Here is a 21,224-nt window from a genome sequence, read left to right as displayed (position 1 = left end):
TCCCAGAAGCCAAGTAAGCCTCATCCTGCCATCATTTGTCCAAATCAGTATTCTGCTCTGAAACAAAAGATTTTAACAGCCAGGGTGGTTAGAGATCAACCAGTCAGGGCTTTCCCTTTCCCAGTGATAATCAGAGCTCCGGAGAGGGGAGGTTGCTGGCTTGTCCCTACCCTCAGATGGTCCTTAAGGCACCCCTTCAAACTCCAGGGACTCCCTAGGAACCCAGCTGCACAACCACTGCTCAGGACCACTTGGTCCCTTCATTCAAAGGCATCAAGGGTCCACCAGGACAGGTCCCCAGGGGCTGAAGTAATGAAGTCACAGATCAGACGGCTTTGCCGCCAGCTGGGGGCATGCGGGTGCAGAAGCATGCTGCTGACATGTCTGTGGGTACATTCTCTCACCTGCCCTGTTCACTGTATTAGCAGTGTGCTCCGTAGACCAGGTTTACATCCATGGAGCAGAAGTCAATGTCATCCTGGCCCCTTTGCCTTATCACAACTTACAAAGAGCCAAGTATGAAGGTTGAGTCTCAAGTACTCGATGGAGGAAATGGGGTTATTTTCTTGGTGCTGTCCCCCTGCTCCCTGTCCTCCAAGCCCCCCAGACACTCAGCAACTCCCCTTGGTATTAATATTTCTGTGTCCCCCGAGCTGTCATACACAGCCCAGTAGCCAGGGCTCTCTTCCATGGAACTGGGCCTTTCTCACCTTGTCTGGCTCAGGTTTGTTGCACCTTCCAGGGGACCAACAACCCCTGTCCCAAAACTCATCTCCAAGGTGAAAGGGAGGGGCCTGAGCTCATCTTCCAGGTTCAAGGCTAAGACTATCCCATTGACCTGCTGCCTCTCCCACCCTATACCCTGCGTGCTCCTGGGTGGTGGCCACGGCTCCCCAGCTGTTGCAGAGCCACGTAGAACTGACTGTGAACAGGGAGGGGGGGCGTGTCTCTTGTGATATCTACATCTCAGCCCAGGTGCCTGCTAACTTGCCTCTTGTGTCCTGTATCCTCGCTGTGCTCTTAAGTAATTGAACAGATTTTAACATCTTGGCTTGTGGCAGGGGATTTTCCAAAGCGCTTCTGGTGAGCTGTCTACACAGCTGCTCGCTCCTTCTTCTTGGCCCTCACCCACCAGGGCCCCAGTCAGCCCCACCTGCCCAAGAGGCCAGGTGACCACCTACATTGGCCTTCCTTTGCTGGAAGTTGCGCCTGGCAGCCATGCCCCTGGCATGGGCCTGAATGACCACCACTGCCCTCCTCTTGGCCTGGACTTGCTGGCGCACCAGGTATCCCCTGCACAGGGCCTGCAGCTGGACCGTCCTCTGCCGCATGGCCTGGTACTGCCTCACCAGCTGCTGGCTCCGGGCAATAGCCTGCAGGCGCTCAAAGCCCACAAGGATCTGTGGAGGCAAGAGGGAGGTGGGCTCAGGGGCGAGAAGAGGGAGGTGGGCTCAGGGGCGAGAAGAGGGAGGTGGGCTCAGGGGTGAGAAGGCCTTCCCCAGGGAACAGAGAGGGGTGCTCCTCAGGAGATAGTGCAAGATAGATTTACAGTTAGTTTTGTTTTGGCAAAGGGCTGGTGCTAGAATGGTACACACATATGAACACAAGAATAGTGAGTTATTGCTTGTAAAGTACTTAGACCAGAGCCTGACGTGCAAATAAGTGCTAAATAAGCATGTGTGAAATAGCATAAATAATAAAGTGGCCCCCTTGGGGCCGTGGAGGGAGAGAACTGGTGTGGATTTCACGTGGGTGAAATGGGAGAGTGGATTCCTGAGGCCCTGCTGTCCACATCTGCCAGCCAAATTCAGTTGACTTGTCCACAGGCTAGCGTGCCTGTGCGGAGGCCTGTGGCCACGCAAATCCCTCAGGGCATCTTTAAAGTAAAAGTGCAGTAAGAAATGGATGAACACCATGTCAGTGCCGCAAACATCCCCTGGGCCACAGCAGTCCCTGAGCTTCCTAAAGACCCACCCAACGGGTTGGTTTAAGAGCTTGGAAGTCACAGTCCCTCATCTGAACCCCAGCTCTGCAGTTCACTAGCCTCATGCTCTTGGTGAAACCACTCAGCCTCTCTATGTCTCAGTTCCTTGACGTGCAGAGTTGGTTTAATATTAAATAAAATGATGTATGCGAAGCAATAGGCCCCAAGGAACTGCTCCACACAGGCCAGCTACTATCATGCCCTTGGTGAGCATGGAATGCAGGCGGGCTGGGCCAGTCTTGCTGATGTGATCATTTCACGTCACCACCAGTCACATCCACGACAAAAGCAGCCAAGTGACACAGGCACAGCCATAGTTACTCTAGTTCATTGCTTTGAGCAGATACTCATTAGCAAATGCCCGTGGTTAAGAGAAAAATCAGGAAAAAGTACTCAAAACAAATCAATCCTTTGCTTATTTTGTTGCCTGCAAGTTGGGAAAAGACAGGAGTTATTCAATTCCAGAGCAGGACACCTAGTCTAGCTCTGAAGATATCCCATGTTCTGCAAAACATTTTGAAGCCTACAGACCATGGGGCTGGAGATGACGCCAAGAAGAGACTGTATGGGATGCTGAGGGCTGATCATTTTAAATTTGCATGCCACGTCTATAAGTGATTTGATCCTTCCTGCCTGAGGTCTCTCATTCAGAGAAACAAACTTTGCAAATCTGTCTTTTACTGGACAGTTACCCGCGGGCCCAGCTGCCCCAGCGAGTTCTCTCACCAGCTTGAAATTCCTCCTGTTGCAGTAGCCTCTCCACCAGGCCTGCAGGGTCACAGCTGCCCGCCTCTGCCTCAGGAACTCCTTCCTAGAAGTGCAACACAAGCCACACACATGTAACAACCCCAGATGGCTGAAAGCCTCTGGGGCAGAAAAACTGGTTTGCTGCTTTGGAAGGGAAAAAGGATAGTAAAATATTGGGGAAAATGAATATGTACAATCCTTTCTCAAAAGGTGTTACAGACCAAAAGATGCACAGGCAAGTTAGGAACAAAAAAATCTGCTATCAGCAACCCAAATTTGTGGAAGATGACAGTCCAGTTTTTTTTTTTTTTTTTTTTAGACGGAGTTTCACTCTTGTTGCTCAGGCTGCAGTGCAATGGCACGATCTCGGCTCACTGCAGCCTCTGCCTCCCGGGTTCAAGCAATTCTCCTGCCTCAATCTCCCAAGTAACGGGGATTACAGGTGTCTGCCACCTTGCCTGGCTAATTTTTGTATTTTTAGTAGAGATGGGGTTTCACCATGTTGACCAGTCTGGTCTCAAACTTCTGACCTTAAGTGATCCACCCACCTCGACCTCCCAAAGTGCTGGATTACAGGAGTGAGCCACTGTGTCCTGCCGACAGTCCAGTTTTTTTAAGTTATCAGAAAATTCTCCCTCATTCTCTCTACCCCCAAAGAGCTACAAAAGGATAAAACTTACTTCTGCATTTTTGTTGCAGACGCCCCTCCTCTGGCCACTAGCCCAGGGCTGGACATGGAGAAGAAAATCTGAAAGCTGGGCTCTGGCAAGGCGGAGTCACTCCCAGGCAAGCTCAGTGCATATAGAGCTGCAGGCATGCCTCAGTTTATTATGATGTTACTTTGCTTGATTGCACTTCGCAGATACTATGTTTTTAGAAATTGAAAGTCTGTGGTAGCCGTGTGTTGAGTTAGTCTATTGTTACCATTTTTTCAATAGCATGTGGTCACTTCATGTCTGTATGGCGTTTTGGTAATTCTTGCAATCTTTCAAATTTTTCATTATTATTACATCTGCTATAATGATCTGTGATCTTTAATGTTACAATTGGAATTATTTTGGGGCATCACAAACTGCACCCATATAAGATGGGAAACTTAATAAATGTATGTGTTCTGACTGCTTCACCAGTAGTGCCCCCATCTCTCTCTGTCTTTTCTCTGTTTCCCTGTTCCCTGAGACACAGCGATATTAAAATTAGGCCAGTTAATAACCCTATTATGGCCTCTAAGTGTTCATGTGAAAGGAAGCATCTCATGTCTCTCACTTTAAATCAAAAGTGAGAAATGATTAAGCTTTGTGAGGAAGGCCCGTCCAAAGCTGAGACAGGCCAAAAGCTAGGTCTCTTGCACGAAACAGCCACGTTGTGAAAACAAAGGAAAAGTTCCTGAAGGAAGTTGAAGGTGCTCCTCCAGTGAACACATGAATGATGAGAAAGTGAAACAGCCTTCTTGCTGATATGGAGACAGTTTTCATGGGCTGGATAGAAGATCAAACCAGCCACAACATTTCCTTAAGCCAAAGCCCAATCCAGAGCAAGATCCTAACTATCTTCAATTCTGTGAAGACTGAGAGAGGTGAGGAAGCTGCAGAAGAAAAGTATGAAGCTAGCAAAGTTTGGGTCATGAAGTTTAAGGAAAGAAGCCACCTCCGTAACATAAAAATGCAAGGTGAAGCAGCAAGTGCTGATGGAGAAGCTGCGGCAAATTATCCAAACAACAGATTTTCTTTTTTTTTTTTTTTGAGATGGAGTCTCAATCTGTCGCCCAGGCTGGAGTGCAGTGGCACGATCTCAGCTCACTGCAACCTCTGCTTCCTGGGTTCAAGCAATTGTCCTGCCTCAGCCTCCCAAGTAGCTGGGACAACAGGCCCCCACTACCATGCCTGGCTAATTTTTTGTATTTTTAGTAGAGACGGGGTTTCAGCATATTGGCCAGGCTGGTCTCGAACTCCTGACCTTGCGATCCACCGGCCTTGGCTTCCCAAAGTGCTGGGATTACAGGCGTGAGCCACCGCGCCCGGCCAACAGATTTTCAGTGTTGACGAAACAGCCTTATATTGGAACAAGATGCCACTAGCACTTTCATAGGTAACAGAGAGGTATAGAGAGGTCAGTGCCTGACTTCAAATCTTTAAAGGACAGGCTGACTCTCTTATTAGTGGATTATGAAGCTGGTGACTTTGCTAATTGCTGAAGCCAATGCTAATTGACCACTCTGAAAATCCTAGGGCCCTTAGCAATCATGTTAAAGCTACTCTGCCTGTAATCTAGAAATGAAACAAAAAGCCTGGGTGACAGCACATCTCTTTATAGCATGGTTTACTGAATATTTTAAGGCCACCATTGAGACCTACTGCTCAGAAAAAAAGATTTCTTTCAAAATATTACCACTCATTGACAATTTACCCGGCCACCCAAGAACTCTGATGAAGACATACAAGGAGATTAATGTTTTTATGCCTGTGAACAAAGCATCCATTCTGCAGTCCATGGATCAAAGGGCAATTCAGACTGTCAAGTCTTATTTAAGAAATAAATGCCATAATGCTATAGCTGTCATAGATAGTAATTCTTCTAATAGATCTGGGCAAAGTCCATTGAAAATCTTCTGGAAAGCTTTCACCATTCTAGATGCCACTAAGAACATTCATGATTCAGGAGAGGAGGTCAAACTATCAACATTAACAGGAATTTAGAAGTTGATTCCAATCCTCATGAATGACTTTGAGGGGTTAAGAATTCAGTGGAGGAAGAAACAGCATATGTAGTGGGAATAGCAAGAGAATTAGAATTAGAAGTGGAGCCTGAAGATGTGGCTGATTTGCTGCAATCTCGCAATCTCATGACAAAACTTGAATGGATTAGGAGTTGCTTTTTTTTTTTTTTTGAGACAAGGTCTCACTCCGTCGCCTAGGCTGGAGTACAGTGGTGCAATCTCGGCTCACTGTAACCTTCACCTCCCAGGCTCAAGTAATCCTCCCACCTCAACCTCCTGAGTAGCTGGAACTACAGGCGCACGTCACCATGCCTGGCTAATTTTTTGCATTTTTAGTAGAGATGAGGTTTCACCATGTTGCTCAGGCTGGTCTTGAACTCCTGGGCTCAAGTGATCCACCTGCCTCCGCCTCTCACAGTGCTGGGATTACAGGCGTGAATCATCTTGCCCAGCCAGGAGTTTCTTCTTACAGATGATCAAAGAAAGTGGTGTTGTTGTTGTTTCCTTTCTATGTTTTCTTTTTTGGAGACAGGGTCTCACTCTGTAATCTGGGCTGCAGTGCAGTGGCGCCATCAGAGCTCACCATAACTTTGAACTCCTAGCCTCAAGGATCCTTCCACCTCAGCCTCCCAAAATAGCTGACTATAGGCATGCACCACCATGCCCAGATATTTTTGTATTTTTCTTTTGTAGAGACGAGTTCTCACTACATTGACCAGGCTGGTTTTGAACTGCTGGCCTCAAGTGATCCTCCTGCCTTGGCCTCCCCAAATGCTGGGATTACAGGTATGAGCCACTGTGCCTGGCCAACACTTTTTGATGTCACTCTACATGTATGTAGAGAAAATATTTAAGAAAATTGTATTACACACGAGAGAAGGTAAATGGACATAAAAGGGGGTAAAGTTTCTATACTTCACTGGAAGTGGTAAAATGATGACAGCAGTAGATACCTTCTCTCTGTCTGTATGTGTATAATATGTGTATGATACCTAATGCAACCACGTTACAAAGCTATAAAAAAGACATATACTCTAACACATTGCAGATAAATCAAAATGAAATACTTAAAAATTTTTAAATAAGTCATAGAAAGGCAGGAAAAAGAAAACATACAAATGCAAAGGAGAGAGGAAAAAAAAAGCAAACAAAAAATAAAATGGCAGACTTGAGCTCTAACATGAGTAATTACCTTAAATGTAAAAGGCCTACTAAATACAGTAGGTCCTCAATGTTGTTGATACCTTCTTAGAAACAGGCTTTGAGTGAGACGATATGTGATGGAACCAACTGTTTTCTCATCAACATTATAATGAAACCACACTGAAGGGAACAATGATATTCGAACACCTGCTGTATACTCTTAGAAAGTCATAGCTTCCAAGAATCTGTTGATGATGTTAAGGGAGAATTTAATGTATGCCAGTGACATACATTGGCAGAAATTGGCAGAATGGATTGAAAAACATGACCCAATTACATACTGTCTATGGGAAACTCACTTAACACATAGTTATAAAGGTAGGCTGAAAGTAAAAGGATGAAAAATACAGATCATGTAAACAGTAATCAAAACAGGAGTGGCTATATTAATACCAGATAAAGTAGACTTCAGAGCAAAGGAGATAACCACAGACAGAGAAGGATATCACATGATAATAAAAAGCACATCCACCAAGACATAGCAATCCTAATCGTGTATTCACCAAACAACAGAGCTGCAAAATATGTGAAGCAAAAATGATAAAACTGAAATGGAAAACGCAAGTCCACAATCATAATTAGAGACTCTCTCAACAACTGATAAAACACATAGACAGAAAATCAGCAATAATATAGACTTCAACACCACTATCAACCAACAAGATCTAATTGACACTTTTCAGAGCACACTACCGAATTAACAGCAAAATATATGTTCTTTCCAAGTGCCCTTAGAATATATACCAGGAGAGGAGACATATCTTGGGCCACAAAGGAAACTTCAACATACTTAATAGAACTTAATTCATACAGAGTGTGTCTCTTACCATAGTGAAATCAAACTAGAAGTCAAAGACAAAATGATAACAGGAAACTCTCTAAACACTGAAAACTAAACAACATACTTCTAAATTTTCGCAGAGGAAATTTCAAGGAAATTTTAATTTTTTTCTGAATGAAAGTCAATGAAATTGAATGAACTAAATGAAAGCATAACATGTGAACATTTGTGAAACACAGCTAAGGCAGTGATAAGACGGAGATTTATATCACTCCACATTAGAAAAGAGGAAAAGCCTTGAATTAATAATCTAATCTCCTGCCTCAAGAATCTAGAGGAAGAAGGGTAAAATACACTCAAAGTTGGAAGGATGAAAATAATAAAAGAGCAGAAATTAAGGAAATTAAAAATAAAAAATTAGAGAAGAAGTAATGAAACTAAAGCCTGATTCTTTGAAAAGGACAAGAATTTTTTTTCTTTTTGAGACAAAAATCTTACTCTTGTTGCCCAGGCTGAAGTGCAATGGCATGATCTCGGCTCACCACTACCTTCACCTCCCAGGTTCAAGCAATTCTCCTGCCTCAGCCTCCCGAGTAGCTGAGATTACAGGCACCTGCCACCACGCCCAGCTAATTTTTGTATTTTTAGTAGAGACGGGGTTTCGCCATGTTGGCCAGGCTGTCTCAATCTCCTGACCTCAAGTGATCTGCCTGCCTCGGCCTCCAAAGTGCTGGGATTACAGGTGTGAGCCACCGTGCGTGGCCAGGACAAGAATATTGACAAATCTTTAGCAAGACTGACAAAGAAAAAAAGGGGAAGACATAAATTGCAAATATCAGGAATGACACAGGGGATATCATTACAGAGTCTGCAGCTATCAAGAGGATAATAACGGAACACTATGAACAAATTGACATACGCACATTTGACAACTTAGATAACATGGACTAGTTCCTCAGCAAGCACAAATTACCACAACTCGCTCAATATAAAATAATTTGAATCATTCCTATAACTATTAAATAAATTGAATTTATAATTAAAAACTCCCTATAAAAAAATTCCCAGGCCAAGATATTTTCACTGGAGATTTCTGCCATTTAAAGAAAAATTCACATCAATTCTACATAATTTCTTCCAGAAAACAGAAGAGGAAACACTTCCTAATTCATTTTATGAAGCTAGTGTTACTCTGATACTAAAACCAGACAAGACAAAAGAAAAAAAATCCTCAGACCTCATGAATACAGATGCAAAACTCCTTAATGAAACATTAACAAACAGCATTCAGCAACATCAAAAAGAATTATACACTAGGACCGAGTGGAGTTTCCTCCAGGGATGCGAAGCTGGTTCAATATTTAAAAATCAGGAAACGTAACTCACCACATTAAAAGGCTAAATGAGAAAGATCACATATCATTATCAACTGATGCAGAAAAAAAATTGACATTCAACACTTGTTCGTGATAAAAACTCCCAGAAAACTAGGAATATGGGAAGCTTCCTTGACTTGAGAAAGGGCATCAATGAAAAACCTACAGCTAACATTACACACACACACACACATACTTTTTTTTTCAGACAGAGTCTCACTCTGTCGCCCAGGCTGGGGTGCAGTGGTGCAATCTCGGCTCACCGCAAGCTCCGCCTGCTGGGTTCACACCATTCTCCTGCCTCAGCCTCCCGAGTAGCTGGGACCACAGGTGCCCGCCATCACGCCTGGCTAATTTTTTCTTTTTTTAGTAGAGATGGGGTTTCACAGTGCTAGCCAGATGGTCTTAATCTCCTGACCTCGTGATCTGCCCGCCTCAGCCTTAACATTATATTTAATGGTTAAAGTCTGAGTGTTTTCCCCCTAAGATAAAGGACTAAGCAAATATATCTGTTCTCACCACCCGAATAATACTGGATGTTCTGGCCACTGCAATAGGCAAGAAAAGGAAATAAAAGGCACATGGATTGGGGGGGGAAAAAAAAAAAGATAGAAAGCTGCCCCTATTTGCAGATGACAAGATGATCTACATCGAAAATTCTAAAGAATTTATAAAAAGTGAGCTCAGCAAGGCTGCAGGATATGAAGTCAACACACAAAAATCCAACATATTTCTATTTGCTAGCAATGAATATGCCAATGTCAAAATTAAAATACAGTACCATTTACAATTACTAAAATAATGTAAATCTAATAAAACATGTACAGGATTTGTATGCTAAAAACTACAAAACACGGATGCATGAAATCAAATAATATCTAAATAAATGGAGCTACATATCATGTTTATGGATTGGAAGATGGATTTAGTAGAGATATTAATTTTCAAATTGCTATACAAGCCTATTACTATCTATAATCCCAGCAAAGTTTTGTTTGTAGATATAGACAAGATTATTTTTATATGTACATGGAAATGCAAAGGAACTAGAATAACTAAAACACTTTTGAAGAAGAAAAGTGGGAAGAATTAGTCTACACAGCTTTAAGACTTATTATATAACTATGATAAACAAGATGCTGTGGCATTGTGGAGGGATAGAGTCATCGACCAATGGAATGGGATACAGAACCTAGAAATAGACCCACACGACTATGTTTTGATAAAGATGTAAAAGCAATTCACTGACGGAAGGACAGACTTTTTTAAATGAATAATACTGGGGAGACAACCATAGGAAAAAAATTTAAAAGAACGTTGACCTAAGTGTCAGGCTGTATACAAAAATTAATTCAAAATGGGCATGTATCATGGACCTACATGTAACATATTTAAAACTATAAAAACTTTTAGAAAAACACAAAAGAAAATCTTGACAAAGAGTTCTTAGACTCAACACTAAAAGCAAGATCCATGAAAGAGAACTTTGACAATTAGACTTTACCAAAATTAAAAACTTTCGCTCTGCAAAGCTCTCTTAAGAGGATGAAGAGACAACCTACAGACTGGGAGAAAATATTCACAAACCACATAGCTGACAGAGGACTAGTATCTAGAATATATAAAGAACTCTCAAAACTCATCAAAGACTCCAATTAGAAAACAGGCAAGCAACATGCAGAGACAGGTCATCAAAGAGGGGACACATACATGACAAGCACACACAAAGGTGTTCCACATCGGGAAATGTTAAGGACAGCCACAATGAGAGATCATCGCAGACCTATCAGAAGGGCTAAAATAAACAATGACAACATCAAATACTGGTGAGGATGCAGGGGCACCGAGTCAGCCAGGCATTGCTGGTGGGAATGTAAAACGGTACAGCCACTCTTGAAAACAGTTTGGCAGTTTCTTTTTTTTTTTTTTTTTTTTTGAGACATGAGTCTCGGCTGTGTCGCCCCAGGCTGGAGTGCAGTGGCGCGATCCTCGCTCACTGCATATGCTCCGCCTCCCGGGTTCCCGCCAATTCTCCCGCTCAGCTCTCCGAGTAGGCTGGGACTACAGGCGCCCCGCCCACCCACCCCCTCGCCGGCTACTTTTTTGTATTTTTATTAGTAGAAGACGGGGTTTCACCGTGTTAGCTCCAGGAGGAGCGTCTTGATCTCCTGACCTTGTGATCGCACCCACCGTCGGCCTCCCAAAGTGCTGGGATTACAGGCTTGAGCCACCGCGCCCGGCCGGCAGTTTCTTAAAAAACAAAACTTGTAACCACCGTATGACTCAGTAACTGCACTCCTGGGCGTACATCCCAGAGAAATGGCAACTGATGTTCTCACAAAAACCTCATAAATGCTCATAACAGCTTTATTCATCAAAGCCAAAAACTGGAAACAGCCCAGATGTCCTTCTGCAGGTGAATGGTTAAACAAACTGTGGTGTATCCATCCCATAGAACACTACCCAGCAATAAAAAGTAACAAAATATTGGCTGGGCGCAGTGGCTCACACCTGTAATCCCAGCACTTTGAGAGACTGAGGCGGGCGGATCACTTGAGGCCAGGAGTTTGAGACCAGTCTGTGTAACATAGCAAAACCCCGTCTCTACAAAAAATACAATAATTAGCCGGGCATGGTGGCAGGCACCTGTAGTCCCAGCTACTTTGGAGGCTGAGGTCGGAGGATAGCTTGAGCCTGGAAAGCAGAGGTTGCAGTGAGCCAAGATTGTGCCACTGTACTCCAGCCTGGTTGACTGAGCGAGACTTTGTCTCAAATAAATAAATAAATAAATAATAAATAAATATTAATGCAAGCAATAACCTGGATGAAATCTCCAGGGAAACATGCCAAGTGAAAAAAGCCCACCCTAGGCTGCATGTTGTATAATTCCATGTATATAACATTTGTGCAATGGCAACATTCTAGAAATGTAGAACAGGTTAGAGGTTGCCGGGGTTAAGCAGGGCTGGGGATGGGGGGCACGGGTGGTAAGACGTTTTCACTGGGGAAATGGGTGAAGAGTATATGGCGATATCTCATATTGTTTCTTACGACTGCATGTAAATCTACAATAATCTCAAAACAAAAGCTTAATTTAAAATGTCAAATGTAAAATGTTAAAATGTTGGGAGTCAGTGGGGCAGCCTGCCTGGCCTCCGACCACGTGGGTCTGTTTGGTCAGATGCGGTCTGTTGTCCTGAGATCAGCAGCACCAGCGGCTGGCCCTGAGCTGGCCTCCGGCTTCGCAGCAGCAGAGTTGCCTCTCTAGCTGTGGGCCCTAGCTCCCGGCTCCCTGCCCTTCTTTGTGCCCCTCATTCTCTGTTTCTGGGGCTGGCTGTCTTCTCCCACGTTCTCATGCCTGGGTTTCCAGCCCTTGCTATGGTGGCTCAGGAACCCAGGTGAGGGTGGGGCAAGGCAGCAGCGCTGCTGATCCACTGATCCTGGATTACAACTCAGGTGGTACCCTCTTACTGAGCAGGGAACGCAGGCAAGCCATGCGTTCTTTTCCCTCCAAAAGCAAATTGCCTTACAACCCAAACCCATACACTTTGACATAATTGAAGTGGAACGTCAAACCCTGGTTGAGAGCAGGGCTGGCCCTTCATTCGGCTCCCGTCTCTTGCATATGGAGTGTTTTTTGTTTTTTCCAAACATTCCAATAATGTATCCAAATTCTCTGGCCAACACAGGTTACAGTGTCCCTGGTTGGAAGACATTGGAAGATCTCAGTTCCCCAGGGAGGGCCCAGCAGGAACATGCGATCCTGGTTTGTGGGCTGCAGGTCTGTGTGGGGACACTGTGGGCAGGAGTGGGCTGGATGGGCCTTGGGGCAGGGCCGGCACCTGTATCTGTAGCCCCGCAGGACTCTCTGGATGCTGAGCGCTGCTCTGTCCAGCACCTGGCTTCTCTGTACCTCCAGCAGAGTGTCCTGATGATCCTGGAACGGGAGAGACGCTGTCACCAGGCTGCTCACCCTCACCCCACAGCCCCTGCCTGGGGCCTGGGCTCTGTCTCCCAAAGGTAGCATCTCTCAGACTTCTCCCAGGAGGGCAGGCCAAAGAAGGGGCCTTCAAAGTGACCTTCATGTTGCTCAGAGACAGGAGCTGCAACCGTACCTCCCACCCCAATCCAAGAACTTCCCACATTAGCTCTTTCTTCTTGCTAATTCAATCTGGCATCCTTCATTTCTGCTCTGAAGAATTCAAGAGGGGCACAAAATTTTCCTAAAGTTGTGTTTTATCTCCCAAAATTCATGTGACATTTGCATTCAACTGTGTAAAAGCCCCATGCTTGTTTCAATATAAAATGTTTCCCTCAATAATAGTGGGAGATTTTAACACCCCACTGTTAATATTAGACAGATCATCGAGACAGAAAATTAACAAAGATATTTAGGACTTGAACTCAGCTCTGGATCAAGTGGACCTGATAGATATCTACAGAACTCTCCACCCCAAAACAGAGTATACATTCTTCTCGGTGCCACATGGCACTTACTCTAAAATTGATCACATAATCAGAAGTAAAACACCCTCAGCAAATGCAAAAGAACTGAAATCACNCGGAGGATAGCTTGAGCCTGGAAAGCAGAGGTTGCAGTGAGCCAAGATTGTGCCACTGTACTCCAGCCTGGTTGACTGAGCGAGACTTTGTCTCAAATAAATAAATAAATAAATAATAAATAAATATTAATGCAAGCAATAACCTGGATGAAATCTCCAGGGAAACATGCCAAGTGAAAAAAGCCCACCCTAGGCTGCATGTTGTATAATTCCATGTATATAACATTTGTGCAATGGCAACATTCTAGAAATGTAGAACAGGTTAGAGGTTGCCGGGGTTAAGCAGGGCTGGGGATGGGGGGCACGGGTGGTAAGACGTTTTCACTGGGGGAAATGGGTGAAGAGTATATGGCGATATCTCATATTGTTTCTTACGACTGCATGTAAATCTACAATAATCTCAAAACAAAAAGCTTAATTTAAAATGTCAAATGTAAAATGTTAAAATGTTGGGAGTCAGTGGGGGCAGCCTGCCTGGCCTCCGACCACGTGGGTCTGTTTGGTCAGATGCGGTCTGTTGTCCTGAGATCAGCAGCACCAGCGGCTGGCCCTGAGCTGGCCTCCGGCTTCGCAGCAGCAGAGTTGCCTCTCTAGCTGTGGGCCCTAGCTCCCGGCTCCCTGCCCTTCTTTGTGCCCCCTCATTCTCTGTTTCTGGGGCTGGCTGTCTTCTCCCACGTTCTCATGCCTGGGTTTCCAGCCCTTGCTATGGTGGCTCAGGAACCCAGGTGAGGGTGGGGCAAGGCAGCAGCGCTGCTGATCCACTGATCCTGGATTACAACTCAGGTGGTACCCTCTTACTGAGCAGGGAACGCAGGCAAGCCATGCGTTCTTTTCCCTCCAAAAGCAAATTGCCTTACAACCCAAACCCATACACTTTGACATAATTGAAGTGGAACGTCAAACCCTGGTTGAGAGCAGGGCTGGCCCTTCATTCGGCTCCCGTCTCTTGCATATGGAGTGTTTTTTGTTTTTTCCAAACATTCCAATAATGTATCCAAATTCTCTGGCCAACACAGGTTACAGTGTCCCTGGTTGGAAGACATTGGAAGATCTCAGTTCCCCAGGGAGGGCCCAGCAGGAACATGCGATCCTGGTTTGTGGGCTGCAGGTCTGTGTGGGGACACTGTGGGCAGGAGTGGGCTGGATGGGCCTTGGGGCAGGGCCGGCACCTGTATCTGTAGCCCCGCAGGACTCTCTGGATGCTGAGCGCTGCTCTGTCCAGCACCTGGCTTCTCTGTACCTCCAGCAGAGTGTCCTGATGATCCTGGAACGGGAGAGACGCTGTCACCAGGCTGCTCACCCTCACCCCACAGCCCCTGCCTGGGGCCTGGGCTCTGTCTCCCAAAGGTAGCATCTCTCAGACTTCTCCCAGGAGGGCAGGCCAAAGAAGGGGGCCTTCAAAGTGACCTTCATGTTGCTCAGAGACAGGAGCTGCAACCGTACCTCCCACCCCAATCCAAGAACTTCCCACATTAGCTCTTTCTTCTTGCTAATTCAATCTGGCATCCTTCATTTCTGCTCTGAAGAATTCAAGAGGGGGCACAAAATTTTCCTAAAGTTGTGTTTTATCTCCCAAAATTCATGTGACATTTGCATTCAACTGTGTAAAAGCCCCATGCTTGTTTCAATATAAAAATGTTTCCCTCAATAATAGTGGGAGATTTTAACACCCCACTGTTAATATTAGACAGATCATCGAGACAGAAAATTAACAAAGATATTTAGGACTTGAACTCAGCTCTGGATCAAGTGGACCTGATAGATATCTACAGAACTCTCCACCCCAAAACAGAGTATACATTCTTCTCGGTGCCACATGGCACTTACTCTAAAATTGATCACATAATCAGAAGTAAAACACCCTCAGCAAATGCAAAAGAACTGAAATCACAACAAACAGTCTCTCAGACCACAGTGCAATCAAATTAGAACTCAGGATTAAGAAACTCACTCAAAACCACACAACTACATAGAAATTGAACAACCTGCTCCTGAATGACTCCTGGGTAAATAATGAAATTAAGGCAGAAATCAAGAAGTTCTTTGAAACCAAGTAGAACAAAGAGACAACGTACCAGAATCTCTGGGACACAGTTAAAGCAGTGTTAAGAGGGAAATTATAGCACTAAATGCCCACCTTGGAAAGCTAGAAAGATCTCAAATCGACACCCTGACATCACAACTAAAATAACAAGAGAACAAAGCAAACAAATTTCAAAACTAGCAGAAGACAAGAAATAACCAAGATCAGAGCAGAACTGAAGGAGACAGAGATACGAAAAACTCTTCAAAAAATCACTGAGTCCAGGAGCTGGTTTTTTTTTGAAAAAATTAATAAAATAGATAGACCACTACCTAGACTAAAAAAGAAGAAAAGAGAGAAGAATCCAATAGACATAATAAAAAATGATAAAGGGGATATCACTACTGAGCCCATGGAAATACAAACCACCAGAGAATAGTATAAAAACCTCTATGCAAATAAACTAGAAAATCTAGAAGAAATGGATAAATTCCTGGACACATACACCCTCCCAAGACTGAACCAGGAAGAAGTTGAATCCCTGAATAGATCAGTAACAAGTTCTGAAATTAAGGCAATAATAAATAGCCTACCAACCAAAAAACGCCCAGGACCAGATGGATTTACAGCTGAATTCTACCAGAAGTACAAAGAGGAGCTGATACCTTTTTTTTGAAACTATTCCAAACAATTGAAAAGGAGGGACTCCTCCCTGACTCATTCTATGAGGCCAGCATCATCCTGATACCAAAACCTGGCAGAGACACAACAAAAGAAGAAAACTTCAGGCCAATATTCCTGATGAACATCGATGCAAAAATTCTCCATAAAATACTGGCAAACTGAATCCAGCAGCACATCAAAAAGCTTATCCACCACGATCAAGTTGGTTTCATCCCCACGATGCAAGGCTGGTTCAACATACGCAAATCAATAAACATAATTCACCACATAAACAAATCTAAAGACAAAAACCACATGATTATCTCAATAGATGCAGAAAAGGCCTTTGATAAAATTCAACATCGCTTTATGTTAAAAAAAAAAACTCTCAATAAACTAGGTATTGAAGGAACACACCTCAAAATAATAAGAGCCATTTATGACAAACCCACAGAGCCCTGAGATGGTCCCTCTGCTGGCCTTGCCTCCCCCACTAAATTGGAAGCCACTCGGTTTCTTCCTGCGCATCTTAGCCGCTGAGCCCCAGCACAGCCTGACTATTGCACAGTCAAATGGACAGACAGACTGATTGGAGGGCTGGGGCCAGGAGGTCCCTCTGAGGACGCATGTGGGCAGGTGGGCAGGCACTATGGGGGAAGAGGAAGGGGCAGCAGGGATGGGTGGGGGCTCGGGCGAGCTGGCAAAGTGTCCTCCCAGCTCTGCTCCCAGCTCTTCCTCTTCCCTCTCACTGTGCTGGCCCACCGAGGCTTAGAAGGCTAGGGGACATGGAGGTTCCTTCCTCAGTGGTTGTGACCCAAATGGCACTTCTGGAGGGCCCCGAAGCTTCCTTTGTGTGACTTCAGCTCCCTGTGAGTTTTGGGGGAGGCAGGTGGTGGTGGTGATGCTCGCACAAGTCTCCTAAGGACAAGTCACTTTGTGGAGAGTTGACACACAGCACTCTTCCACGAAAGCAGTAGCCCTCCAGGCTCTGCAGAGGCTGGGCCTCCCCAGTGTGGGGAAGCCTGCATGGCAGGATGTGGCTCCCAGCATGATGGAGGCAGGTCTCAGGACACCAGCAGACCGCCCTGAGCTCCTGGGTGCTGCTCTGTGGCTGAAGGCGCCTCCTCTGCACCCTCAGGCCTTGCCCTAGGTGCCCCTCTGAGAAGCCTCCTGGGCTTCCACAGGCTGGGCTGGCCCTCCCCAGTCCCCTCACCACTACCTCATTGTCCCCTAGTGTGACGTTCTACATCCAGGGGTGCCCTGAGGGTGGGGACCACGCTTTGAGTTGCTGCCCAGTGCCACTGGCTCAGGGCACATGGACCACGGACCCCGGGCCTGGTGCAAGAGCTGACAAGCCCACGAGCTGCAGGAGGCCGAAGGCCGGCTGGTTCCTGGGGGGGTCTCACCTTCAGGAAAATTTTGGTCTTCCCCACTTTCCAGTCTTTGTCTGTCCGCAGCCACATGTCAGCGATGCCCAGGGTCATCTGGCGGAACTTGCCTCGCAGCTGCCAAGACCAAACGGGGGTGTAGGTGGGATAGAGGGCAGAGACCCCTCGGCGGCTCTCTGGGGGTGGAGTCTCCCTCCTCCTCCCACAGGCTCCCCCATCAGGGGCTGCCCGTGCCCCAGCCCAAGCACAGGCACAACCGGAACCTCGAACACGGGTTGGGGTGAGGAGGGAACTCGGGGCCTGGGGCCTCCATGTGTTGTGGGACGCTCGGCCCAAGCCAGGCCCAGCCTCAGGATGGCTGAGAGTTCCAGATCAGACAGGAACCAGTAGCTTTCTAGCCACACCTCGGCTCGCCCACGCGGTAGGAGAGAACGTGTCTACTGTACAACCACAGACATGGTCCAGAAGGAACCGCTGCGGCCGCCAGCTCTCCCGGACCCCAGGGAAAGCCCCTCACTTCCGTGGCGCTGGGAAAGGGACAGGGCAGGGCGGGAGGAGGAGAGAGGGAGGAAGGACAGGGCTCATCGCAAGGCTGGGGCCGGGGAGGGCAGCGGGAGGCCGAGGGGAAGGCCGTGGATGGACAGCGGTGGCCGTCCCCGAGGGGCGCTGACCTGCATCCGCACGGCACTGGGCAGCAGCACGCCGAACCTCTGCGAGAACTCCTCGAACGCGTAGCGGATGGGGAAGCCGGACTTGCGGATGTGCACGGTCTCCATCATGCCCGAGTACCGCAGCTGCCGCAGACCCAGCTCCCGGTCGAACAGCTGTGGACGGACGCGGGGCGCTGACCCGGCGCAAGCCCCCCTTTGCAGGCACCCCCCTTCCCGGCACCCCGCCATCGGGCACGGGCCCACAGCCAGAGGTCAGTGTGTCCAGCCCCTCGCCCCGCCCGCCCCCACTGTCCTCCAGAGATGGAAAAACTAAGCAAATGCGACTTCAGTAAGGCTACCTTTTGAAGAGAGTAGTGCAAGCAGCTGAAAACCCCGTAGAGTTGTCAAGTAGATAAAAGTCGATAGCATTGGAAACTGTGGCACCCACGGAAACACAATACTCCCATCACTCTCAACTACCTGAAGCGCTGTGAGTGTAAACGTCCTCTGCACATGGCCAGTTTAAAATGCTCCTTTTTTTTTTTTTAAGTTTTATTTATTTACTTTTTTGAGATGGAGTCTCGTTCTGTCTCCCAGGCTGGAGTGCAGTGACGTGATCTCAGTTCACTGCAACCTCTGCCTCCTGGGTGCAGGCGATTCTCCTGCCTCAGCCTCCCGAGTAGCTGGGATTACAGGCGTGTGGCACCACGCCGGGATGTTTTATATTTTTAGTTAAAGACGGAGTTTCACCATGTTGGCCAGGCTGGTCTCCAACTCCTGAGCTTAAATGGTCCACCCACCTTGGCGTCCCGGAGTGTTAGGATTACAGGCCTGAGCCACTGCGCCCGGCCCAGTTAAAAACGTTTTTAAGCGCCCCTTGCCTACACAGGTCAGGGTGGAAACCTGCCCCGTAGGCACTTAGAGTTTCATGGTGCCTCCCGCACAATAGTTAAATGAAAAAATAAATCTACTCAGAGGCAGAAAATATCCTCATCACCTTAGGCTCTCCCTCCCAGGAGATGGAGGTCAGAGTGAGACCTGGAGTGGGGGCCGGGAGGGGGTGTGCGGGGCAGTGGAGGCCCCTTGGCCCCAGGGAGCTGAGCCGTCTTTTGCTTGGAGGCTAGTGTGACCGGCAGAGAAATGGCATGATGTCCTTCCCTGGGGTGTCAGGCTTCAGCAGGCGTTCCAAGACTCTGCCATGGCTTGGATTCTAGAGACCCCCCTCCACCTACAAGCCAGGAGTCTCTGAGGGACCCTGGGGAACGCCCTCTGATCCCGCAAGCCCACCAGCGGGCACTGTTACCCTACCTGCAGGGCCACAGCGCCAACTGCTGGTGGGGTCCAGGCCACACTGCGCTTAGCCTCGGGTAAGTGTTCAGCTGCGGTTCACTGACGATTTCCTAAGGGCCTGGCGTTTCACTCTGAATCTTTACAACAGCCCTACCTGGTGTGGGTGATTGGCTCCAATTTAAAGATGAGGTGCCTGAGGCACAGGGTCACGCTTCTAAGGGGCTGAACCTGGGTTTGAACCCTGAGCCTATCTGGGCTTCCCGGAATACCACACAGCAGGGCAGCTGCCACCAATGAGAGATGTCCCAGCCAGAGGCACTCTCAATCCCCGAGCTTCAGCCTCAGGCCTGCCTGCCTGTCCTGCAGCTCCCAGCTCCCAAGGTAGGCAGGGTGGGAACGAGCCAGGGGTCTCTGGGAGCCCAGCTACTTCTCCCAGCAGTTAAGGAACAAGACAGGTTATCTCACATCTGCCTATTGTGCCTTCAAGGAAGATGTAACCTAGATTTCATAAGGCAAGCCCCATTTAATTTTTTTAGAGACAGGGTCTTGCTTTGTCACCCAGGCTGAAGTGTAGTGGTGTGATCATAGCTCACTGCAGCCTCGACCTCCTGGGCTCAAGTGATCCTCCTCCCTTAGCCTCCTGAGTAACTGAGACTACAGGTACATACCACCATACCTAGCTAATTTTTATACTTTTAAATTTTTTTGCAGAGATAAGGTCTTGCTGTAGGCAGGAGCAAGTCTGACTTTACAAAAGGGAAAACCGAGGCTCACAGCAGCAAAGAGCCAGGCCAAGAACACACAGAAGATGCATGGTGGAGCTAAGGGAACTGAGGTCTCAGCAACCCAAAGCCCTGCAGGTCACTGACCTTCACATGACCTAGACTGGTCGCCTTACCTCAGTGTACTTATCTGTAAGGTAGGGGCAGTAACAGCTCTAACACTAGCCAGGCCCTGGCAGAGGGAGTGACCACAACCCTAGAGGCCATCAGCCTCCTCCTCCTCCTCCCTCCTTTACTGTGCCCCAGCCTCCTGTCATTACCAGCGGCTTCTTATATTCATTAGGTTTGATGCAGCGGATGAAGTAAGGCTGGCAGTTGGTCAGAATTTTCATCAGCTGGTCCAGAGACTGTTTGAACTGGCCTGCTAAGGTGGAGGGCCGTTTATTTGAGTCTGCAGACTGTGAATGGAAGCACAAAGCACAGGTGGGTCTCAGGAGCCATGTCCTGGGACAGCTGACCCCATAGTCCAGCAAGGGCTGCTGCCAAGGCCCCGCAGGTGGAGTGGTGCCTCCACCTGGTCAAGAACCCACCCACCCACCCATCTATCCATCCACCCACTCATTCACCCATCCAGTCACACACCCATCCTCTCACCCATCCATCCACCTGCCTACCACCCATCCACCCACCTACCCAGCACCCATCCACCCACTCACCCATTCATCTACCCACCCACCCATGCATCCATCCATTCACCCATCCACCCACCCATCCATCCATCCACTCACCCATCCACACAGCCACCCACCCATCCATCTACCCATCCACCCACCCATCCACCCACCTGTCCATCCATCCATCCACTCACCCACCCACACAGCCACCTGCCCATCCATCTGTCCATCCATCCACTCACCCATCCATCCACCCACCCACCCATGCATCCATCCATTTACCCATCCACCCACCCATCCATCCATCCACTCACCCATCCACACAGCCACCCACCCATCCATCTATCCATCCACCCACCCACCCATCCATCCATCCACTCACCCACCCACACAGCCACCTGCCCATCTGTCTATCCATCCACCCACTCACCCATCCACCCACCCA

The 21,224-nt window shown here is 47.4% G+C and overlaps 1 protein-coding gene across 1 annotated transcript in view; it reads right to left on the bottom strand.

Annotated features, from left to right (window-relative positions):
• MYO7B (myosin VIIB) overlaps nt 1-21,224 on the bottom strand; it is a 113,835-nt gene that overhangs the window by 33,612 nt on the left and 58,999 nt on the right. Inside the window, 6 exon segments of the mRNA XM_017877371.1 lie at nt 1,182-1,400; nt 2,711-2,795; nt 14,539-14,633; nt 17,462-17,560; nt 18,115-18,267; nt 20,426-20,563. Of these exon segments, the coding sequence (XP_017732860.1) occupies nt 1,182-1,400; nt 2,711-2,795; nt 14,539-14,633; nt 17,462-17,560; nt 18,115-18,267; nt 20,426-20,563 (789 nt within the window).

The sequence above is a fragment of the Rhinopithecus bieti genome, unplaced genomic scaffold (genome assembly GCF_001698545.2).
Source record: "Rhinopithecus bieti isolate Rb0 unplaced genomic scaffold, ASM169854v2 scaffold_10223, whole genome shotgun sequence".
NCBI lineage: Eukaryota > Metazoa > Chordata > Mammalia > Primates > Cercopithecidae > Rhinopithecus > Rhinopithecus bieti.
Note: the sequence above shows the minus strand (reverse complement) of the source record. Positions and strands in the feature narration are given on the sequence as shown.